Here is a 22,330-nt window from a genome sequence, read left to right on the forward strand (position 1 = left end):
TTTGACTTTGAAACTTAGCCTATAGTTGACTTTGGTCAACATTCTTGGAAAATGCGCTCGAATAAAAATTCTGACAGTGCGGTTAGTTCCGGAATGTCAATTTTGGTCAGGAACGACCTTTCGTTCGCTTCCCGAGGCTCCCGAGCTAATATCGAGACCCGTTGTGGAAAATGACTTTTGGGTGTGGGGCCCACTTTTTATTAAAATGATCTCGTATGGAAATTCTGAATGCGCCATTGAGTCCGGAATGTCGAATTTAGTGGAGTAGCATATTTGGTTTATTTTTATCTGATTCCGAACGAATTCCGAAGGTTCGTTCGGAGACTTTAAATTGTGGCTAAACCAGAAAATCTGCAGCAATAGTGCAGAAAATTTTTCAGATTTTCTCCTCAACTTTGAACCCTCATTTCTTGAGTTCTAGAGCTCCAAATTGGGTGATTCAAAAGGCAAAATTGTGAGGTTTTTCGTGGAGAATGCATTGGAGAAACTGAAAACTGATTTGGAGTATTCGATTCTGGTAAAAATCGTGATTTTATTTGCAGCAGTATCCATTTTCGGAATGGATTTTTGAAGAACTTTGACAAGTTATATCTTGACCAATATAAATCCGATTTGGGTGATTCCAGAGGCTATCTTGCGTGGAAATTTAAGGAGAACATCGTGGAAGTTTCAGAATCTATTTTTGGCACGTCGTTCGAGGTAATAAATTGATTTTAAGCAGCAGATTTAGTCATTTTCGGAATGAAATTTTGTTGAAAATTGAAAGAGTGTATCTTGGTCAATATAACTCCGTTTTGAGTGATTCTTGAGGCTAGATTGTGGGGTTTTTCGCAAGGAACGTCATGGTATAATTTGTTTTGATTGACAGTATTTCGTTTTTGAGAAATCGACGTGTAAGGAGGCTGCCTTATATCGTTTTCTTAGTTTAAAAATGTGGGAATTGATTTTTGATCGTCTTACGTAATTTCCCACCCCGAATTATGTTATAAATCTGATTTGTGTGTTTGGGGTGACGTGTAGAACCTGTTTTGGGGGTCAAATCTGGAATTTCGTATGTGGGCCCCACAATTCCCGTTTTCGACCCCAAAATTGGTCCATTTCCAAAAATTATGAAATTAGTGTCTAAACGACCGTATCGACGTTGTGGTTCTATTTTTGACAGCTTGGCAGCGTTCCGAGGCCGTTCGAAAGGGAAAAGCTCCAGCACAGTGATTTGGAGCCCGCGTGTTTGGCCTACAGGTAGGCTACGGTTTACCTTTCTTTAGATTGAGCCGAAATGTGTGAAAGCATGTTGAAATAGTTGGAATTTGGGTTGGGTAGTTTGATTGTATATCTTAGGCGTTAGAAATTATGCTTTAGGCTTATTATCGGGTTTTCGGATATTTAGAAGCATGTGTATCTTGTCGTTATTTGTTAAGTTTTATAAGTAGAGTTGAATGAGCATGTTATTAATACAGTGGGGTATGTTGGCCTTAGTATAGGATGTAAACTTGCTTTAGATGTCCCGGCGTCGCTCCGGTAGACTTAGATCCTTGTAGAATGGTGTAGCGGGCTAGTGCCTAGTAGTTTGGCCTTAGCTAGGCGTTACTCTTGCTCTTAAAAATACCATCATCCATAACTCGATATAATCATGACTTTTGTGAGGCGTCGGCAGCACTAGATTTCGTGATCATTGACTTTGGCTCCGGTTTTAGTTTTGGCGGCATATTGGTTGACTCATTGGAAAGGAGATTCTCGGTACTATTATTGTTTAGTTGGAAAGGAGAATATTCGGCACCATAAGATAAAATATCTGTGAGTATCCGGGTACCCAGTCCCGGCCTCCATTCTGAATTATCGAGGAGCATCCGGGTACCCAGCCCCGGCCTCCGTCGACTTGGTAGTATGACGAGCATCTTGGTATCCAGTCCTGGCCTCGATCATATCGATGTGTTACGACGAGCATCCGGGTACCCAGTCCCGGCCTCGACCGTACTTATATATTATGGCAAGCATCCGGGTACCCAGTCCTGGCCTTGACCACTTTGAATATTCGGGTGAGCCTCTGGGTCCCAGTCCCAGCCTCGACCCCTAAGTCACCACTAGATCGATTGACTCTTAGAGATTCTGGGTTTGGAAATGATATAATACTTCGGCTCCTAACATCGCAGATTCTTGGTTCCTAGCCTTGGTAGTTGTAGCTATTCTGTGTACTCGGCGGGCTTATGGGGGTTCGTCCGAGTTTTTATTTAACTTGCGCACGAGTGTCCCGGTTGGGCTTATGGGGGGCTCAGTTGGGTATAGTTACCTGTAGTTTTCATAGGTAGTATTTTTTTTCCTTTTGATGCTTATGTTGACTCCTATTTAGGCTATTCTTCTTTTTCATATTGTTTTTACCTTTTCTGCTCAGTCGGCCTATGATGCCTACTGGGTACCTGTTGTCTTGGTACTCATACTACACTCTGCATCTACTTTCGTGATGCAGGACCGAGCACCAGCTATCGCCGTGGATAAATCGAGCCTGTTGCAGTCAACTTCGGAGACTAGGGTGAGTACTTGGCGTTTTTAGATCATTCTTGTCTCCTTCAGCATGGATGACCCGTCTTTTGCCTTCTGAGACTAGCCAGTTGTTTTATATCTTTTTGGTCCACTTTCGGGACTTGTACTCGTATTTTATTTTGTAGCAGCTCTGTACTTGTGACTTCCAGGTTCTGGGAGGGATCTTTAGTTGTTTAAAACATGTTTTGGTTTACTTCCGCTTATTCATTCTGTTTACTTTTATATTTCAATGCTCTTATATAGTTTTTGCCTTCAAACACATTACTTGAAGTTCCGGGTTAACAGGTTGGCTTACCTACTAGAGGGTTATAGTAGGTGCCATCATGACCTACGAAATTGGGTCGTGACAAGTTGGTATCAGAGCCCTAGGTTCGTTGGTCTCACTTGTACAGAGCTAACGTCTAGTAGAGTCTCGCGGATAGGTGCGGAGACGTCCGTAACTTATCTTCGGGAGGCTACAGGATGTCATTAGGAACATTCTCTATGTTGTATCATTTCGTGCAGTGTTGTGTCTTATTGATTCTGTGAAATCTCATTTGTTCCACTCACTCTTTCACAGGAATGGTTCGTACGCGCGGTACCACCGATAATGATAACGCACCAAGGCCCGGCATGCCTAGAGGTCGTCCTCGTGGGACAGGTAGGAGAGCAGCACCAGCTCCCAACCCAGAGATAGAGCCAGAGCTGGTAGAGGATCATCAGGACGCTCCTATTCCTACTCAGCCAGAGGGACCACCACCACCAGCACAGCCTCCAGCTGCACCAGTTATGACCCCTGCACTACAGGCAGCGATTGTGCAGCTCCTCACGGCTATTGGAGTTGTACCACAGGCCCCGACCCCAGTATCAGGCATACTAGCACCGCGGGATCCGCTTGTTCAGCCAGTACCTGAGGTTCAACTGCCTCCACCAGTTGTTGCACCCCCGCCAGCAATTCCAAAGGGTATGATGTCATTACAGGATCAGAAGATGTTAGGGATATTTCAGAGGCTATCGCCCCCGATATTTTCTGGAGCCACTGGCGAGGATGCCATGGAGTTCTTGACTACCTGTCAAGAGCAGCTCCATTCCTTGGGTCTTGTGGAGTCCAGAGGCGCCGACTTCACTGCTCACCAGTTTAGAGGGGCAGCCAGACAGTGGTGGCGCTCTTATTTGCAGTCCAGACCAGCTGGGTCACCACCATTGACATGGGCCCAGTTCTCAGAGGCTTACTTAGCTCGATACATCCCTAGGAGTGTTCGGGACCGACTTCGGGATCAGTTTACTCGGTTGGAGTAGGGCCACATGACGATTGCAGAGTACGAGGCTAGATTTCATCAGCTTTCCCGACATGCCACTATGATTCTACCTACTGAGGAGGAGCGGGTACGATGTTTTGTGCGTGGATTAAGACCTTACCTGAGATTGGGGACCGAGCACCTTGTTTCTGCGGGCCGCTCTTTTCTGGATGTGGTGGATCATGCCCGCACGATCGAAATTATTCATCGCCAGGCCCAAGGGGGAAGCGATAAGAGACCCAGGCATCAGGGTAGCTTCAGTGGGTCACATTCTAGAGGCCATGATAGTTATGACAGGCCCCGCCAGCGGTTTCAGCAGGATAGGTACCAGCAGGGTCAATCCAGCCGGCCGATTCAGGCCGCTCTACCAGCAGTTGAGAGTAGTCAGCCCCGTTCGGGGGGTTCCATCGCAGGGCAGAGCTTGAGGGGATTGAGTCCACTTTCTTCCTACCGCGGACGAGTTATCACGGGTCGCTCAGCTTCAGGATGTTTCGATTGTGGCTCACTAGAGCACTGGGCTAGGGAGTGTCCCGGCCGGGCTAGACCGTTGGCAGTAGTACCACCTCCTCCAGGAGGTATAGATCGGGGTCACGGCCGTGGCGATGGTCAGCAGGGTATTCGGGGAGGTTCCCGAGGAGGCAGGTCAGGTGGTAGGGTGAATGTTCGTGGGGGAGGCCGACAGGGCCACTTCTATGCTGCTCCGGCGAGGGCAGAGGCTGAGGCATCAGATGATGTTATCACAGGTACTATCCTTATTTGTCAGCAGACTGCTTCAGCTTTATTAGATCCAGGTTCCACGTATTCCTATGTGTCTATATATTTTGCTCCACGTTTGGGTATTCCTTATGAGTCACTTGAGGTCCCATTACATGTTTCGACCCCGGTAGGGGATTCTTTAGTAGTGGATCAGGTTTGTAGATCCTGTGTGGTGATTATTCAGGGGCATGAGACTCGGGCAGATCTTATTTTACTTGATATGCTGGACTTCGATGTTATTCTGGGCATGGATTGGCTATCCCCTCATCATGCGGTTTTGGACTGTTATGCCAAGACCGTTACATTAGCCATGCCTGGTATTCCCCCGGTCTTGTGGCAGGGTGTTTATAGTCGCTCACCGACTGGTATCATATCCTTTATGCGGGCCCGACGGCTAATTACATCCGGGTGCTTAGCATACTTAGCTTATGTCCGTGATGTATCCAGCAAGGCCCCTACTATTAATTCAGTTCCTGTGGTTAGGGAGTATACTGATGTTTTCCCTACTGACCTACCTGGTCTACCCCCAGAGAGAGATATTGACTTTGCCATAGATTTGGAGCCAGGAACTAAGCCTATTTCTATACCACCTTATCGTATGGCCCCTGCAGAGCTCAAGGAGCTCAGCGTGCAGCTTGAGGATCTTCTAGGTAAGGGATTTATTCGCCCGAGTGTGTCGCCGTGGGGTGCGCCTGTCTTATTTGTTAAGAAGAAGGATGGGACTATGCGGATGTGTGTTGATTACAGGCAGTTGAATAAGGTGACGGTGAAAAACCGTTACCCCATGCCCCGTATCGATGATCTATTTGATCAGCTTCAGGGTGCGATCATGTTTTCTAAGATTGACTTGAGGTCTGGCTACCATCAGTTGCAGATTAGAGCAGCTGACATTCCTAAGACTGCTTTTCGCACTCGCTATGGCCACTATGAGTTTCTTGTGATGTCGTTTGGGCTTACTAATGCCCCCGCAGCTTTTATGGACCTTATGACTCGAGTATTCAGACCTTATATTGACTCCTTCGTGATTGTATTCATTGATGACATACTGGTATACTCAAGGAGTAGGAAGGAGCACGAGCAACACTTGAGGGTTGTGCTCCAGACTTTGAGAGATCAACAGCTTTATGCTAAATTCTCAAAATGCGAGTTTTGGTTGGAGTCTGTGGCATTTCTGGGACATGTGGTGTCCAGAGAGGGTATCAGAGTGGATCCAGCGAAGATTGAGGCTATTCGTGGTTGGGCTAGGCCCACATCTGTTACGGAGATTCGGAGTTTTGTTGGATTGGCTGGGTATTATAGACGATTCATTGAGGGTTTCTCTACCATTGCAGCCCCATTGACCCGTTTGACCCGCCAGGATGTTCCCTTTGTGTGGTCCGAGGAGTGTGAGTCGAGCTTTCGAAAGCTTAAGGATTTGCTTACCACCACTCCTGTTCTGACTCTACCAGTTGAGGGAGAGATCTTTTCGATATATTGTGATGCTTCTGGTGTAGGTCTTGGGTGTGTACTAATGCAGCATGGCCGGGTTATTGCTTATGCTTCCAGACAGTTGAAAGTGCACGAGCGCAACTACCCCACCCATGACTTGGAACTAGCGGCGGTAGTTTTCGCGCTCAAGATATGGAGGCACTACTTATATGGAGTCCATTGCGAGATATATACAGATCACCGTAGCTTACAGTACATTATGAGTCAAAAAGATCTTAATTCTAGACAGCGGCGTTGGATTGAGCTACTAGCCGATTATGATATCTCTATTCTTTACCACCCGGGCAAGGCAAATGTAGTAGCGGATGCCTTGAGCCGGAAGACGGAGAGTATGGGTAGTTTAGCTTACTTGTCTGCTGCAAAGCGACCCTTAGCCTTGGACATCCAGTATTTGGCTAATCGGATGGTCAGGTTGGAAATCTTAGATTCCGGACCGATTTTGGCTTTTGTGGGAGCACGATCGTCTTTATTGGACCAGATTCGTGGTCGACAGTTTGAGGATGGAGAATTGGTAAAGCTTCGAGAGTTAGTATTACGAGGCGAGGGTGGCCAGGCTTCTATAGATTCGGATGACATACTACGGTTCGATGGTCGCCTTTGTGTTCCCAGAGTTGGAGACTTCATTCAGTTGATCCTTCACGAGGCCCACGATTCTAAATATTCTATCCATCCAGGCACCGTGAAGATGTATCGAGATTTGAGACAACATTACTGGTGGAGCGGTATGAAGAGAGATATAGCTGAGTATGTATCCCATTGTTTAAGTTGCCAGCAGGTTAAGGCGGAGCATCAAAGGCCTGGTGGAGTCTTTCAGAGATTACCCATTCCCGAGTGGAAATGGGAACGAATTACCATGGACTTCGTGATGGAATTGCCTCGATCATCCAGGGGTAATGATGGTATTTGGGTCATCGTTGATCGATTGACCAAGTCAGCGCATTTCTTACCAGTATGGTCCACTTTTACTGCAGATCGTCTAGCTCAAATCTATATTCAGGAGGTGGTCCGTCTGCACGGGGTACCGATATCCATTATATCAGATAGGGGATCTCAATTTACTTCCAATTTTTGGAGGGCCTTTCAGAGAGAGTTGGGCACCCGGGTTGATCTTAGTACGGCATTTCATCCACAAACCGACGGTCAGTCAGAGCGTACTATTCAGGTTCTGGAGGATATGTTGCGAGCTTATGTATTAGAGTTCAAGGGTCATTGGGAGCAGTACTTAGCTTTGGCAGAGTTTGCGTACAACAACAGCTACCACTCTAGCATTCAGATGGCCCCGTTTGAAGCCTTATATGGTAGGCGTTGTCGTACTCCGGTTGGTTGGTTTGAGTCTTCAGAGCCTAGGCCGCACAGTACCGATTTACTTCAGGATGCCATAGCCAAAGTTTGGGTTATTCAGGATAGGTTAAGGACAGCTCAGAGTAGGCACCAGAGTTATGCTGATCGCAGGCATCGGCCCTTGCGCTTCGAGGTAGGAGATCAGGTGTTCTTGCGGGTGTCGCCCTTGAAGGGCGTGATGAGATTCGGCAGGCGGGGTAAGCTTAGCCCTAGGTATATCGGGCCATTTGAGATTCTGAGGAGAGTTGGAGAGGTTGCTTATGAGTTGGCTTTGCCACCAGTATTTTCAGCTATACACCCTGTTTTTCACGTTTCTATGTTGCGCCGGTACATTCCAGATGAGTCTCATGTGCTTCAGTATGACTCTGTTGAGTTGGATGATCGCCTGACTTTTGTTGAGGAGCCAGTTGCTATTCTAGCCAGAGATGTTCGCCATCTTCGTTCTAAGTCCATCCCTGTGATTAAGGTCCAGTGGCGCCATCGTCCGATCGAGGAGGCTACATGGGAGACCGAACAAGAGATGCGGGAGCAATTCCCCAACTTATTGGACCCTCCAGGTATACTCTTGCCCTTACTTTCGCGGACGAAAGTTCTTTTAGTAGTGGATATTGTAATGACCCTCAAGGTCATTTTTTTGAAATTTTTGTAAAATGACCATTTTACCCATCCCTTTAGATGCCCCGAGTCATTTCTAATTGTTACCGGATGTTAATTTTTAGAAAATCCTATGAAAAGTTAAGTCTTTGGAAATTTTGAGTTTCATAAGCTTTAAGTGTTAAAAAGTGGTATTTGGGGTCAATTGGAGCTACGGGTCTCAGAATGGAATTCCGTCGATTCCAGCAGCTCCGAATTATCGAAATAGGCTTAGGAGACTTTACGGAATCAGTTTTGGAGCTGTAACGAAGATTTGAGGCCTTGAGTTGAGAATTTGAGGAACTTTAAGCCAAGGTTTGACTTTGGTCAACTTTTGAAGTTCCGATGCTCGGAATAGAATTCCGACAACTCCGTTGGATTCAGGAGATGGGTTTTGGTCTAGAATAAGTATTGGTTGAATTTTTAGAGGTCCCGAGTCCATTTTGGTATTTTAAAGGCCTAAGTTAGTATAGTTGCGACTTTTTGAGTTTTGGGCTAACGAAATTTCGAATTCAAATTCTGATGGTTCCATCAGCTTCGGAATGACCAAATTAGGCTAGTAGCACTGTTGGAATGACTATCGAGTCAATTGATACGAGTTTGGGGCTATTTGGCGCTTTTGACTTTGAAACTTAGCCTATAGTTGACTTTGGTCAACATTCTTGGAAAATGCGCTCGAATAAAAATTCTGACAGTGCGGTTAGTTCCGGAATGTCAATTTTGGTCAGGAACGACCTTTCGTTCGCTTCCCGAGGCTCCCGAGCTAATATCGAGACCCGTTGTGGAAAATGACTTTTGGGTGTGGGGCCCACTTTTTATTAAAATGATCTCGTATGGAAATTCTGAATGCGCCATTGAGTCCGGAATGTCGAATTTAGTGGAGTAGCATATTTGGTTTATTTTTATCTGATTCCGAACGAATTCCGAAGGTTCGTTCGGAGACTTTAAATTGTGGCTAAACTAGAAAATCTGCAGCAATAGTGCAGAAAATTTTTCAGATTTTCTCCTCAACTTTGAACCCTCATTTCTTGAGTTCTAGAGCTCCAAATTGGGTGATTCAAAAGGCAAAATTGTGAGGTTTTTCGTGGAGAATGCATTGGAGAAACTGAAAACTGATTTGGAGTATTCGATTCTGGTAAAAATCGTGATTTTATTTGCAGCAGTATCCATTTTCGGAATGGATTTTTGAAGAACTTTGACAAGTTATATCTTGACCAATATAAATCCGATTTGGGTGATTCCAGAGGCTATCTTGCGTGGAAATTTAAGGAGAACATCGTGGAAGTTTCAGAATCTATTTTTGGCACGTCGTTCGAGGTAATAAATTGATTTTAAGCAGCAGATTTAGTCATTTTCGGAATGAAATTTTGTTGAAAATTGAAAGAGTGTATCTTGGTCAATATAACTCCGTTTTGAGTGATTCTTGAGGCTAGATTGTGGGGTTTTTCGCAAGGAACGTCATGGTATAATTTGTTTTGATTGACAGTATTTCGTTTTTGAGAAATCGACGTGTAAGGAGGCTGCCTTATATCGTTTTCTTAGTTTAAAAATGTGGGAATTGATTTTTGATCGTCTTACGTAATTTCCCACCCCGAATTATGTTATAAATCTGATTTGTGTGCTTGGGGTGACGTGTAGAACCTGTTTTGGGGGTCAAATCTGGAATTTCGTATGTGGGCCCCACAATTCCCGTTTTCGACCCCAAAATTGGTCCATTTCCAAAAATTATGAAATTAGTGTCTAAACGACCGTATCGACGTTGTGGTTCTATTTTTGACAGCTTGGCAGCGTTCCGAGGCCGTTCGAAAGGGAAAAGCTCCAGCACAGTGATTTGGAGCCCGCGTGTTTGGCCTACAGGTAGGCTACGGTTTACCTTTCTTTAGATTGAGCCGAAATGTGTGAAAGCATGTTGAAATAGTTGGAATTTGGGTTGGGTAGTTTGATTGTATATCTTAGGCGTTAGAAATTATGCTTTAGGCTTATTATCGGGTTTTCGGATATTTAGAAGCATGTGTATCTTGTCGTTATTTGTTAAGTTTTATAAGTAGAGTTGAATGAGCATGTTATTAATACAGTGGGGTATGTTGGCCTTAGTATAGGATGTAAACTTGCTTTAGATGTCCCGGCGTCGCTCCGGTAGACTTAGATCCTTGTAGAATGGTGTAGCGGGCTAGTGCCTAGTAGTTTGGCCTTAGCTAGGCGTTACTCTTGCTCTTAAAAATACCATCATCCATAACTCGATATAATCATGACTTTTGTGAGGCGTCGGCAGCACTAGATTTCGTGATCATTGACTTTGGCTCCGGTTTTAGTTTTGGCGGCATATTGGTTGACTCATTGGAAAGGAGATTCTCGGTACTATTATTGTTTAGTTGGAAAGGAGAATATTCGGCACCATAAGATAAAATATCTGTGAGTATCCGGGTACCCAGTCCCGGCCTCCATTCTGAATTATCGAGGAGCATCCGGGTACCCAGCCCCGGCCTCCGTCGACTTGGTAGTATGACGAGCATCTTGGTATCCAGTCCTGGCCTCGATCATATCGATGTGTTACGACGAGCATCCGGGTACCCAGTCCCGGCCTCGACCGTACTTATATATTATGGCAAGCATCCGGGTACCCAGTCCTGGCCTTGACCACTTTGAATATTCGGGTGAGCCTCTGGGTCCCAGTCCCAGCCTCGACCCCTAAGTCACCACTAGATCGATTGACTCTTAGAGATTCTGGGTTTGGAAATGATATAATACTTCGGCTCCTAACATCGCAGATTCTTGGTTCCTAGCCTTGGTAGTTGTAGCTATTCTGTGTACTCGGCGGGCTTATGGGGGTTCGTCCGAGTTTTTATTTAACTTGCGCACGAGTGTCCCGGTTGGGCTTATGGGGGGCTCAGTTGGGTATAGTTACCTGTAGTTTTCATAGGTAGTATTTTTTTTCCTTTTGATGCTTATGTTGACTCCTATTTAGGCTATTCTTCTTTTTCATATTGTTTTTACCTTTTCTGCTCAGTCGGCCTATGATGCCTACTGGGTACCTGTTGTCTTGGTACTCATACTACACTCTGCATCTACTTTCGTGATGCAGGACCGAGCACCAGCTATCGCCGTGGATAAATCGAGCCTGTTGCAGTCAACTTCGGAGACTAGGGTGAGTACTTGGCGTTTTTAGATCATTCTTGTCTCCTTCAGCATGGATGACCCGTCTTTTGCCTTCTGAGACTAGCCAGTTGTTTTATATCTTTTTGGTCCACTTTCGGGACTTGTACTCGTATTTTATTTTGTAGCAGCTCTGTACTTGTGACTTCCAGGTTCTGGGAGGGATCTTTAGTTGTTTAAAACATGTTTTGGTTTACTTCCGCTTATTCATTCTGTTTACTTTTATATTTCAATGCTCTTATATAGTTTTTGCCTTCAAACACATTACTTGAAGTTCCGGGTTAACAGGTTGGCTTACCTACTAGAGGGTTATAGTAGGTGCCATCATGACCTACGAAATTGGGTCGTGACAATGTCGTTCGCACTTTCTTTCATCTTCTTTGCATATTGAAAATCTCCATTGATCCATTAGTAGGATAATGCTGCTGGATCGGTAGGATGATAATCCATTGATAGGATACTTGATAAAATAAATACATGTCCATCGGTAGGATGAATAAAAATGCTCCATCTGTAGGATAATGCTGCTCTATCGGTAGGATGGTGGTCCATTAATAGGATACTCGAAAAAATAATTGTATGTCCATTGGTAGGACGAACGAAGATCCATTGGTAGGATACAAATGCGTTCTCATCGATAGGACGAATGAAGAACCATTGGTAGGATATATTGGTCCATCGATAAGACGAATGATGATCCATTGGTAGGATGATGTTACATGTCCATCGATAAGACGAATGAAGGTGATCCATCAGTAGGATATATGTTGCTCCATTGGTAGGATAATGATCCATTTGTAAGTTTTACTTCAAATCTTCTCTGATATTTGATGCACCTTACATATGCCCTTCAGGCGTTTATATCGCTTGAAAATGTTGATGTTTCTTTTTGATGAGATCGATATACAATGACCCTCTTGGCAAATAATTATGCAAATGTCATCCTTTTAAATGATTTGAATGATACACGACCCTTTTGGCAATGCAATGTAATGAATCGCCCTCTCGGCAATGATATGATAATGAAATAGCCCTGTTGGCAATGCAGTGTAATGAAATGGTCCTCTCGGCAAATAAATATGCAATTATCATCCTTTTGGATGATTTGAATGATACATGACCCTCTTGGCAATGCAATATAATGAAATGGTCGTCTCGGCAAATAAATGATAATGGCCCTCTCGACAATGATATGATAATGACCTTTTTGGCAATGATATTACCAATTTCGGTAATATAATATGAATGTTCCTCTCAGCAATGATATGATGATGGCCCTCTCGGCAAAATTATTACCACTTTCGGTAATATAATATGAATGACCTTCTTGGCAATAATATGCAATGTCATCCTCTTAGATGATTTGAATGGTGCATGAGCCTCTTGGTAATGCAATAAAAATAAAATAGTCCTCTTGGCAATGAATATGCAATGTCATCCTCTTGGATGATTCGAATGATGCATGACCCTCTTGGTAATGTAATGAAAATAAAATGGCCCTCTTGACAATGAATATGCAATGTCATCTTCTTGGATGATTTGAATGATGCATGACCCTTTTGGTAATGCAATGAAAATGAAATGGTCGTCTTGGTAATGAATATGCAATGTCATCCTCTTTGATGATTTGAATGATGCATGACCCTTTTGGTAATACAATAAAAATAAAATGGCCCTCTTGGAAATAATATGCAATGTCATCCTCTTTGATGATTTGAATGATGCATGACCCTTTTGGTAATACAATAAAAATAAAATGGCCCTCTTGGAAATAATATGCAATGTCATCCTCTTGGATGATTCGAATGATGTATGACACTCTTGTTAATGTAATGAAAATGAAACAGCCCTCTTGGTAATGAATATGTAATGTCATTCTCTTAGATAATTTGAATGATGCATGACGCTCTTGGTAATGCAATGAAAATGAAATGGCCCTCTTGGCAATGAATATTCAATGTCATCCGCTTGGATGATTTGAATGATGCATGACCCTCTTGGCAATGAATATTCAATGTCATCCGCTTGGATGATTTGAATGATGCATGACCCTCTTGGTAATGCAATAAAAATAAAACGACCCTCTTAGCAATAATATGCAATGTCATTCTCTTGAATGATTTGAATGATGTATGACCCTCTTGGTAATGCAATGAAAATGAAATGGTCCTCTTAGCAATGAATATGCAATGTCATCCTCTTGGATGATTCGAATGATGCATAACCCTCTTAGTAATGCAATGAAAATGAAATGGTCCTCTTGGCAATAATATACAATGTCATCCTCTTGGATGATTTGAATGATGCATGACCCTCTTGAAAATGCAATGAAAATAAAACGACCCTCTTGACAAATGAAAATGCAAATGTCATCCTCTTGGATGAGTTGAGTGATTGTCCACTGTAATAAGGTAGATGACTCGATGTTTGTCCACTGTAACGAGGTGGATGGATCAATGATTGTGAAAGTGTCATAAATTTTGACTTCAATCTCCTATTTTTCTTGAAGAAAAAATATAGATTGAAATCTAGAAATTTTCACAACTTTTAGGCTGGGGACAAGAGTCCAAAATTCTAGCCAAATTAAGAAAATTTTTAATTTTGGGGTAGCTAAAACAACTTTCCACTTCTTTCCTCTTTTTAATAAGAGTATGAGCCTTTATATAGACTTCAAAAACCCCAAATTCCTCAAGGATTTTCGATGTGGAGATTGGGAAATTTATTATTGTTATTTTTTAGAAAAAACAAAAAAATTTAAAAATACAAATTATAATTAAACTAACCTAACTAACATTGTATTTAGTTAAAAATAAAATCTTTTTGAGATGATTTTTGAATAACTACATAAATAGTAATCAAAGATATAGGTATATAGAAATATATATATTATATTAAAATATATAAAAAGATAAAATAGTTAAGAATAACATGAAAATGTCTTTGTTTATATAAAATCCAAATATTTCAAAAATGTTCAAAATTCAAAAAACTCGATAGCTAATTTGCGTTGTGGAGGGTCAAAATTGGATGTCAACAAAGTGTGATGCCGAGATCTTTACCGGCAAATGTGATTGATGCTCAATTATTGATTGTAAATGAGCATCCTTATAAACTTAATTGTGGTCTATTAATTCGTGTGTTCAATTCGTGAGATACCTTGTGGTTACTGCTCTTAGAGTGGGGATGATGTTCTTGTTATAGCGTTGGTTAAGGTGTAAGCACCTGGGTAAAATTTCCCCTAATATGAGAGTTGACAAGGTTTCAGTTAGTGTAAAATTCAATAAACCTTATGAATTTGGTAGTTTAGAGATATTTGGTGTCTAAAGGTGTAGTGTTTGAGAAAAATTTAGGGTGTTATCATGATATGTGAGGGATGTAGTATCCCATAGAAACTGTCAGACTGTATTTCGGATTTGTAAAACTCTGGATGTAGTGTTTGATGTAAAGGGGTTAGTCTGGGATGTGATCCTTTCCCTAAGTTGTAGTGGTGTTCATCATTGATATCGGAAAACACTTAGATCGGCTCGTGCCCTCTCCTAAATCTTGTCATTCAGAGATGAAAGAGGGGTAAATTGGTATCTATTATAACGATCTAGCCCATCGATACTAAAAATATATGTGGTAAAGATATACGAATCTCTTTCATCATAAGACTAGGATCAATTCCTTGATATACAAGTGCATTAGTTGTGAATTAAGGTCGTTCTATAATCCTATCTCAAAGTTGAGTTGAAAGTGTCTCTCCGATTTACTTTTGGACTTGAGTTCAAACTAGGATCAACTTCAAACGACCATATCTCTCATCCTATAATGAATTAGATGACCAATAACTATCAAATTAAATGTCTATAAGTCTTCTTTCCAACGCCACCAAATTTACCTTATTTGAAGTTCAGAGTAAAAAGTTATGCCATTTTTACCAAGCATTGTCTGTGTTGAGGCGGCTATGGCGAGACCGCAAGAGTGGGATTATCTCATTGTGGTGAGACAGAAGGAATTTAAAGTCGAAAAAAACCCAGAATGGTTTATTTTTATTCCCACTTCGTTCTTAAAAGACCAGAAGCGATCTAAGACAATTTTCTATTGATTTTCACTTCAATTTGTGCTAAAGGTAACTAATTTACTCCCTAAACTTGTAATTCAATTCCTAAAACCCGTAATTGTTGGTGGATGATCATTGAAGGAGGCTTTTGGCTTGAAACTAATGATAGAAAAATCCTAGTTTTGGTGGAAAAATCATGGGTTTGACCTAGGATTTGGGATTTGCATATAATCTAAAAATATTTAGGCCATTTGTGATTGATTTTGTATTATACTATTATTTTAGACCAAGAACAAGCTAAAGTTTCACTAAAGGAGTCAAAGTTCACGATTAGACTTCTGCAGTAGTTGCTTGACACCCAAGTAGGCTAGGTTTCCCAATTGAGTAATTATAAATATGTTCCCATTGCATAATATATCATAGATTGACGAGAGGTTTTATGTTTAGGCCTTCAGAACGGAGTCTGGATGGCTTAATGTGTTGTTATTGCTATTTATGGTAGGAATGTACTATGTGAGTTATGATTATGCTGTGACTAGTGATGATAGTCTAATTCTTGATTGTTAACCTTAATACTGCTTGTTGATATGGTTGATGGTCCTTATAAAGTTAATGTGTAAGGAAATTGCTGGGTTAGAGTGAGATCCTGAGACTTGTGACACTCAAGGGGGTTCCGTATGGGGCTATTGATCCATATAAATATAGGATATATATATATATGTGTGTGTGTGTGTTCGTAGTGACAGTTCCATGTGAAATGGTTGCGTAATGCGTGTTCATGTAATAAGATGAAATAAAACTAATAAAATGAATAATTGTGAACAATTACACGCAATGAGCCTGATTACTTGATTGTGAAAGTATGTGAACTATTCGTTATAGACTTTGATTATACATTGTGATTGTGATATTGGATCAGGTGTCGCTAGGGGTGTGCAAAAAACCAAACTAATCAATAAACCAAACCAAAAAAAGTGTTATTGATTTATTGCTATTGGGTTATTGAGTAACGATTATTTAATGATTTTATAAAAAATAATTATTAGATTATCGATTCGGTATGAATTTTACAATATTGGGTTATTAGATAAATCGATAGCCCATTAAAACTATAATAATTTTTACTAATTTAATTTTAAATTTTTACTCATACACAAATATCAAACAAAAAATATTCATATAAATATATAATCAATTAATCATTATATCATACTATTTAGTATTGAATATTTTAGTATTTGCCCTTTAGGCTTTGCCGCTTTAGGTTCAATGATAAGGATTTGCAAGTTGTTGCGGCTCCAAAATCATACATTTTTTTAAAAACCATTTTCTTATTGGTTAAACTGAAAATCGAACTGTTAAAGACCAAAACTGATAAACCAAAAATCGATAACAAACATCATATTGGTTTGGTTGTTGGTTTAGCTTATTTAGAAATAGTAAATCAAACTGATAATACTTTAAACCAAATCGAACCAACCGATACACACCTCTAGATATCGAGTTCCGACATGTATATTGGATCGAGTGTCACATTTTGATACATATATTGGATTGAGTGTCATGTTCCACCACATATATTGAATCTTCTATCACGTTCCAACACATACTAAATATTGGATTAGGTGTCACACCGACATACTAATAGTTTGGGTATGGGTTCCATGAGATAAGCATTGTGTGGCTATCATCTCCAATAGCTTATACTCTTCATTCCTTATGATGAAAGATGTGTCATTACTTTATTTATAGTTTGTATCTTTAAAAGATCTTGTACCTGATTATACTAGTATCCTTGGATGTGTTAGTATGTTTCTAGTAATAAAACTTAGAGTTTTAAAATTTTCAATTATGGTGTATTCGTGATATTTTAGATTGGTATTTGGAAATTGTTAAACTTCCGCATGTTATTTCTATAAGGATTCACCTATCTAGGTGTTAAAGTAGATGCCCACACTGCTCGGTAGGTTGAGTCATGACAATTCAGGGCATGTGTGATCCACTTTGGGAGACATTAGAACAAGTTTTTGCCTTTGTGTGAGTTATCCTACAACAGTAGCTACCACTCCAGCATTGAGATGACACCATTCGAAGCCCTTTATGGGAGGAAATGTAGGTCTCCCATAGTGTGGTTTGAAGCTGGAGAAGTGTATCTATTAGGGGTAGACTTAGTGAGGGATACTCATGATATGGTAAAGAGCATCCAAACTATGCTTCTAGTAGCTCAAAATCATCAAAACGAGTATGTTGATCGTAATGTAAGGGATATGACATTCGAAGTTGGTGAGAAGGTGCTTCTAAAGGTGTCACCCACTAAAGGGGTAATGGTGTTTGGTAAAATAGGCAAACTCAGTCCTCGCTATATTAGTCCTTTTGAGATTCTTAACTATGTAGGGATGATGGCGTACAGATTGGCCTTACCACCTAGCTTGTCTAGGGTACATCCGATATTTTATGTGTCAATGCTGAAAAAGTACCATGGGGCTGGGGACTTCATCATTAAATGGGATTCGGTATTGTTAGACAAGGATCTTTGGTATGAGGAAGAGCCAGTTTCAATCTTTGATCGTGATGTCCGGAAGTTGAGGACTAAAGAGTTCAACATGGTTAAAGTGCAATGGAAACATCATTCAGTAGAAGAAGCCACTTGGGAGACTGAGAAGGACATGCGAGACAAGTATCCTCAGTTGATCATCGAAATAGGTACTACTCTATCTCTACTTTAGCCTATTTTCTTTAGTTGACCACTTGGGAACAAATGATGGATAAATTGGTATCTATTGTAATGACTTATACCCGTCGTTATGGATAGGCCAATGGAAAAGGTTTTGGGGCCAGAAAACTTCAGATAGTAATTTCAAAAAAATTTAGCCTAGGTCAAACTTGAACGAATTCTGAGTCAAGTGAGGTATAGTGTGACCTTGTGAATGGTGGGGAATCTAATCTTTAATTTGATTGGATAATCTAATAGTCAAGTCAATACGGAGCATTTACGACTTCACAAAATCGCATTCGAACGAGTAAAACTCTTGAAATTAGATTTAGCGTGAAAGGTATATAATTTAATACGTCATGGGGAGGGGTTGTGTTGTGAAATAGGGGTTTGGAACTCAAGTTCTGAACTCTCTATTTTCGTGCAACCCGCCAAAATGGGATTTGTTCCACTAGAGCTGGGCTGCCAGAATGAGATGGTTCTACCAGAGCGGGACAATCGCGACATAAGATGGGCAAAAATCCCAGAAATAATTTTATTCTGCAAATATTGTTCCTAAAATGACAGGAGGTGACACAGAGCGATTTTTATTATTTTTCCATGGATTTTCACGCTTAAGGTAAGGATTCTACTCTCTAAACCCTTCATTCGATTCTTAATACTCATAAACTAGGATGGGTGACCATTGTGAGACGGTTTTGATATGTGGGTAAGGGTGGAAAATATTCCTAGGGTGGGGTTAGGATCATGGGTTTGATCTAGGAAGGGAATTATATTATAATTCATGTGAATTAGGCCATGGTATTGATTATTTGTATTTATGTGACTTGTTTTAACCAAGAACAAGAGAAACGAACCCCAAAAGGAAAAACTCTTGCACTCTAGAGTTATTGAAGCTTGAATTCGAGGTAGGTGATTGTTTTGTTACCAGTATGTGTTCATATACTTGTTAAATTGCTTCATGGTATGCATATGTATATAAGAATAGGAAAACATGCTAGATTTTATGTGAAATGATCACTTGCTGGCCTATTTTGTGATGAACCTATGCTTAGTGAAATAATGTTGACTATGGATGTGAAATTGTGATTGCTTGTATGTTGAGATCGGATGTCACGTTCTGACACATATTAAGAATGGGTGTCACATTACGACACAAACCTTGGATCGGGTGTCACGTTTCGACACAAGCTAAGTGTTTGTAGGTCCATAAGAGGACCCTTATATGAAGATATATGATATTGAAGTTGTTGAATGTGCTTGCTGAATATTATTTGAGATGAAACTCGTTAAGTTATTCTATATATATAAATATATATATATATATATATATATATATATATATATATATATATATATATATATGTATGTATATATATATGCTTACTATGTTGGGTTTACTTGTCCATGACTCGCTTACTAGTTAGCCGCATAATCCTACTAGTACATTGTTAATTTTTTGTTCTGATACTACACTTGCTCTTTCATTTGTTGAGTATATGGTATATTCATCCAGCTGCGGAGAGACCTCGTGTAACACCCTAATTTTCTTTTAAGAAGAAAAAAAATTATTTTTTAGCTATGTTTTCGGGTGATATGACTTCGGGAGGTTATAAACCCATTAGCATTTAGAAATTTGGAAAAACTCCTAAGATGAAAGTTGTATATAATTGAAATACCTTTTCAACTATAGGTCGTAGTATTATATGTGACATCGGAATAAAAAGTTATAGACATTTTAAGACAGAATGGTTGAGCTAGATAGTGATTTTGGGCCCAACCCGATTCCAAGTCGGGTCAGGCCAATATTTCTTACCATATAAAGATAGTAAACTTTACCTAAATCTCATAATGGAAAAGTTTAATTACTATACATCCCTCATTGTATCAAAATTACCCGATATCCCTTTTTTCAACTTTTCTGATACATTAGTGATGTATCTGATACATCAATTATCTATAGAGTAATTAATGAAGATCATCTATATATGAATAGTATGTTAATATAAAGTATGATTAGTTCTTTAAATCAATTATTAATCTAATTAATGGGATTAATTTGGTTAAAAAAATAACGGTTGTGTACGTGAAGATTCAAGCCAAAAAACAGAGCATAAATTAAAATCAAATTCGATTTCAATTTTTTTTCCAGTTTTGGTGATACATAAGTTATGTATCTGATACATCAACTTTAGATGTAGAATACTTAATGCATATCAGCTATTTATGGTTAGTATTTTAATATAAGTTTTGATTGGTTATTTAATTGAATCACTGATCTAATTAATGGGATTAATTTGTTTTAAAAAGCAACTGTGATGTTCATGAAGATTCAAGCCAAAAAATAGAGCATCGTCTCGAATGGAAAAAACAGAGCATCAATTCAAACCGAAGTTGATTTCAATTATTTTTTCACTTTTGCTGATACATAAGTTATGTATCTGATACATAACTTTAGCTATAGAATAGTTAATGCACATCAGCTATTTATGGATAGAAGATTGAGATAAGGTATGATTGGCTCTTATAATTTCGAATCTCAATGGGTGGGACGGGATCTTCTTGATGATGTATTTCATTCCCTACATTGACATGAAAATGGTTAAATACAACTTGAACTTTATACATAAATACGATGTATCATATGCATTAAAATATCTGATGCATGAGATGAGATTCTGATACATACAGAAGATGTATCAGAAGCAGTTATATATTATATTCTGATATATAAATGTAGATGTATCAGAATCACTAAAACTTGAAATAACAGAAACTGACACTTAAACATGATGTATCATAAATAGTAAATCTCCAAAAAATTGCATTTGAAAAAGACATTATGTATCTGATACTTAAATGTAGATGTATCAGAATTATTAAAACTTGAAATAACATAAACTGACACTTAAACATGATGTATCAAAAATAGTAAATCTCCAAAAAATTGCATTTGAAAAAGACATTATGTATCTGATACATAAATGATATGTATCAGAATCATTAAAACTTGAAACAACAGAAACTGACACTTAAACATGATGTATCAGAAATAGTAAATCTCCAAAAAAATTGCATTTGAAAAAGACATTATGTATCTGATACATAAATGATATGTATCAGAATCATTAAAACTTGAAACAACAGAAACTGACACTTAAACATGATGTATCAGAAATAGTAAATCTCCAAAAAATTGCATTTGAAAAAGACATTATGTATCTTATACATAAATGATATGTATCAGAATCATTAAAATCTTCATAAAATTTTCATTCTAAAAAAAACTTAATTGAACTCATACCTTTGGGAGATTAGGGCGTGTTGTAACCCCTTCAATCTTGTTGTCTATTTCTTTGGGTGCATGTTTAACTGTAGCTTTCGACTTCAATTTCTCACGTAGCTTATTCATCACTGCTGGATCGTTACGATGTTTGGATCTAACCTCATCGTAACCTTCCCAAGACGAATTAGAACCAGGTGAAACAAGAATTTCTTGATTTTTATTGGACTGTTTGAGACCATGAACGGATTCCATATGTATCATTGAAGGTATGAGAAACAAAAATAGAAAGATTTACAGAAGAAAGCAAATGATAAAAATTTTAGAAGATTTTTCAAGGATTTACAGAAGAAATCAAAAGATACAAATTTTAGGAGAAATCAGATTGAATGAGGATGAAGTGAAATTCCATATAAGGAAATATTAAAATATACCTTAGTTGAAACCTTGAAATTGATTAACGGTTGAAGAGGATCAAATTAACTAGAGCAAATTAGGGCGAGGATGAAGGAGGAGGCGGATGTATCAGTGAGGGAGAGAGAGAGAGAGAAAGGAAAAAGAGGGATTTTGGAATTTTTTTGGTGTAGTAGGGAATAAAAGTAAATATAGCATCTTAATATGTGTAAAAGGGTAATTTTCCCATAAAGATAAGTTCAGCCTTATTTCTTCTATTTTAGGCCATACCTTTCCAGAACATCATAGAGAGAGAGAGAACTTCTAGGCTAAGAAGCTATTTTGACCCAAATTCAAGTCCCAAATTCCGAAGCTCGTGAAGAGAAAGGCATTGCACATTCCATTGTCTTCACTTTAAGCTAAAAATCAGCTAAGAAGGAGTGTGTTGACGTGGTTTCTTCTCACTTAAGGTAAGATTGAGGTTCTTTTTTCCTTGTTAACAAGCTTTTTAGAGATTAAATGGATTAAAACGAAAGAAGTAGCGTTATAAACTTGTTTGTTGCTTTATTGAGACTTATGGATTAAGGGCTATTTTGGTTGGATTAAATGGGTGGAATTAGTTAAGTTATGATATAGAATGATTGTTGATATTGTTGTTGTCAAAATGAGGTAAAATAAACTTTTTTTTGCAAACTCATTTTTGGATGGGACTA

General features: G+C 39.5%; 1 protein-coding gene and 2 long non-coding RNA genes across 3 annotated transcripts; all 3 read left to right on the top strand.

The window, feature by feature from the left end:
• Positions 1–390: 390 nt before the first annotated feature.
• LOC129896970 (uncharacterized) lies at positions 391–2,733 on the top strand. Its single transcript, XR_008768092.1, has 3 exons — positions 391–699; positions 1,163–1,239; positions 2,465–2,733. It is a non-coding gene; the product is annotated as an uncharacterized LOC129896970 (long non-coding RNA).
• Positions 2,734–9,041: 6,308 nt separating this feature from the next.
• Positions 9,042–11,384, top strand: LOC129896971 (uncharacterized). Its single transcript, XR_008768093.1, has 3 exons — positions 9,042–9,350; positions 9,814–9,890; positions 11,116–11,384. It is a non-coding gene; the product is annotated as an uncharacterized LOC129896971 (long non-coding RNA).
• A 5,922-nt stretch (positions 11,385–17,306) lies between these two features.
• LOC129894878 (uncharacterized) lies at positions 17,307–17,954 on the top strand. The gene has a single exon (XM_055970488.1). It carries the CDS (start codon positions 17,307–17,309, stop codon positions 17,952–17,954), a length of 648 nt encoding a protein of 215 aa, XP_055826463.1.
• The last annotated feature ends 4,376 nt before the right edge of the window (positions 17,955–22,330 follow it).

This window comes from Solanum dulcamara, chromosome 7 (genome assembly GCF_947179165.1).
Source record: "Solanum dulcamara chromosome 7, daSolDulc1.2, whole genome shotgun sequence".
Lineage (NCBI taxonomy): Eukaryota > Viridiplantae > Streptophyta > Magnoliopsida > Solanales > Solanaceae > Solanum > Solanum dulcamara.

Excerpts from the sequence above, each read along its gene's own strand:
- LOC129894878 (XM_055970488.1), top strand. The coding sequence starts at position 17,307 with ATGACACCATTCGAAGCCCTTTATGGGAGGAAATGTAGGTCTCCCATA.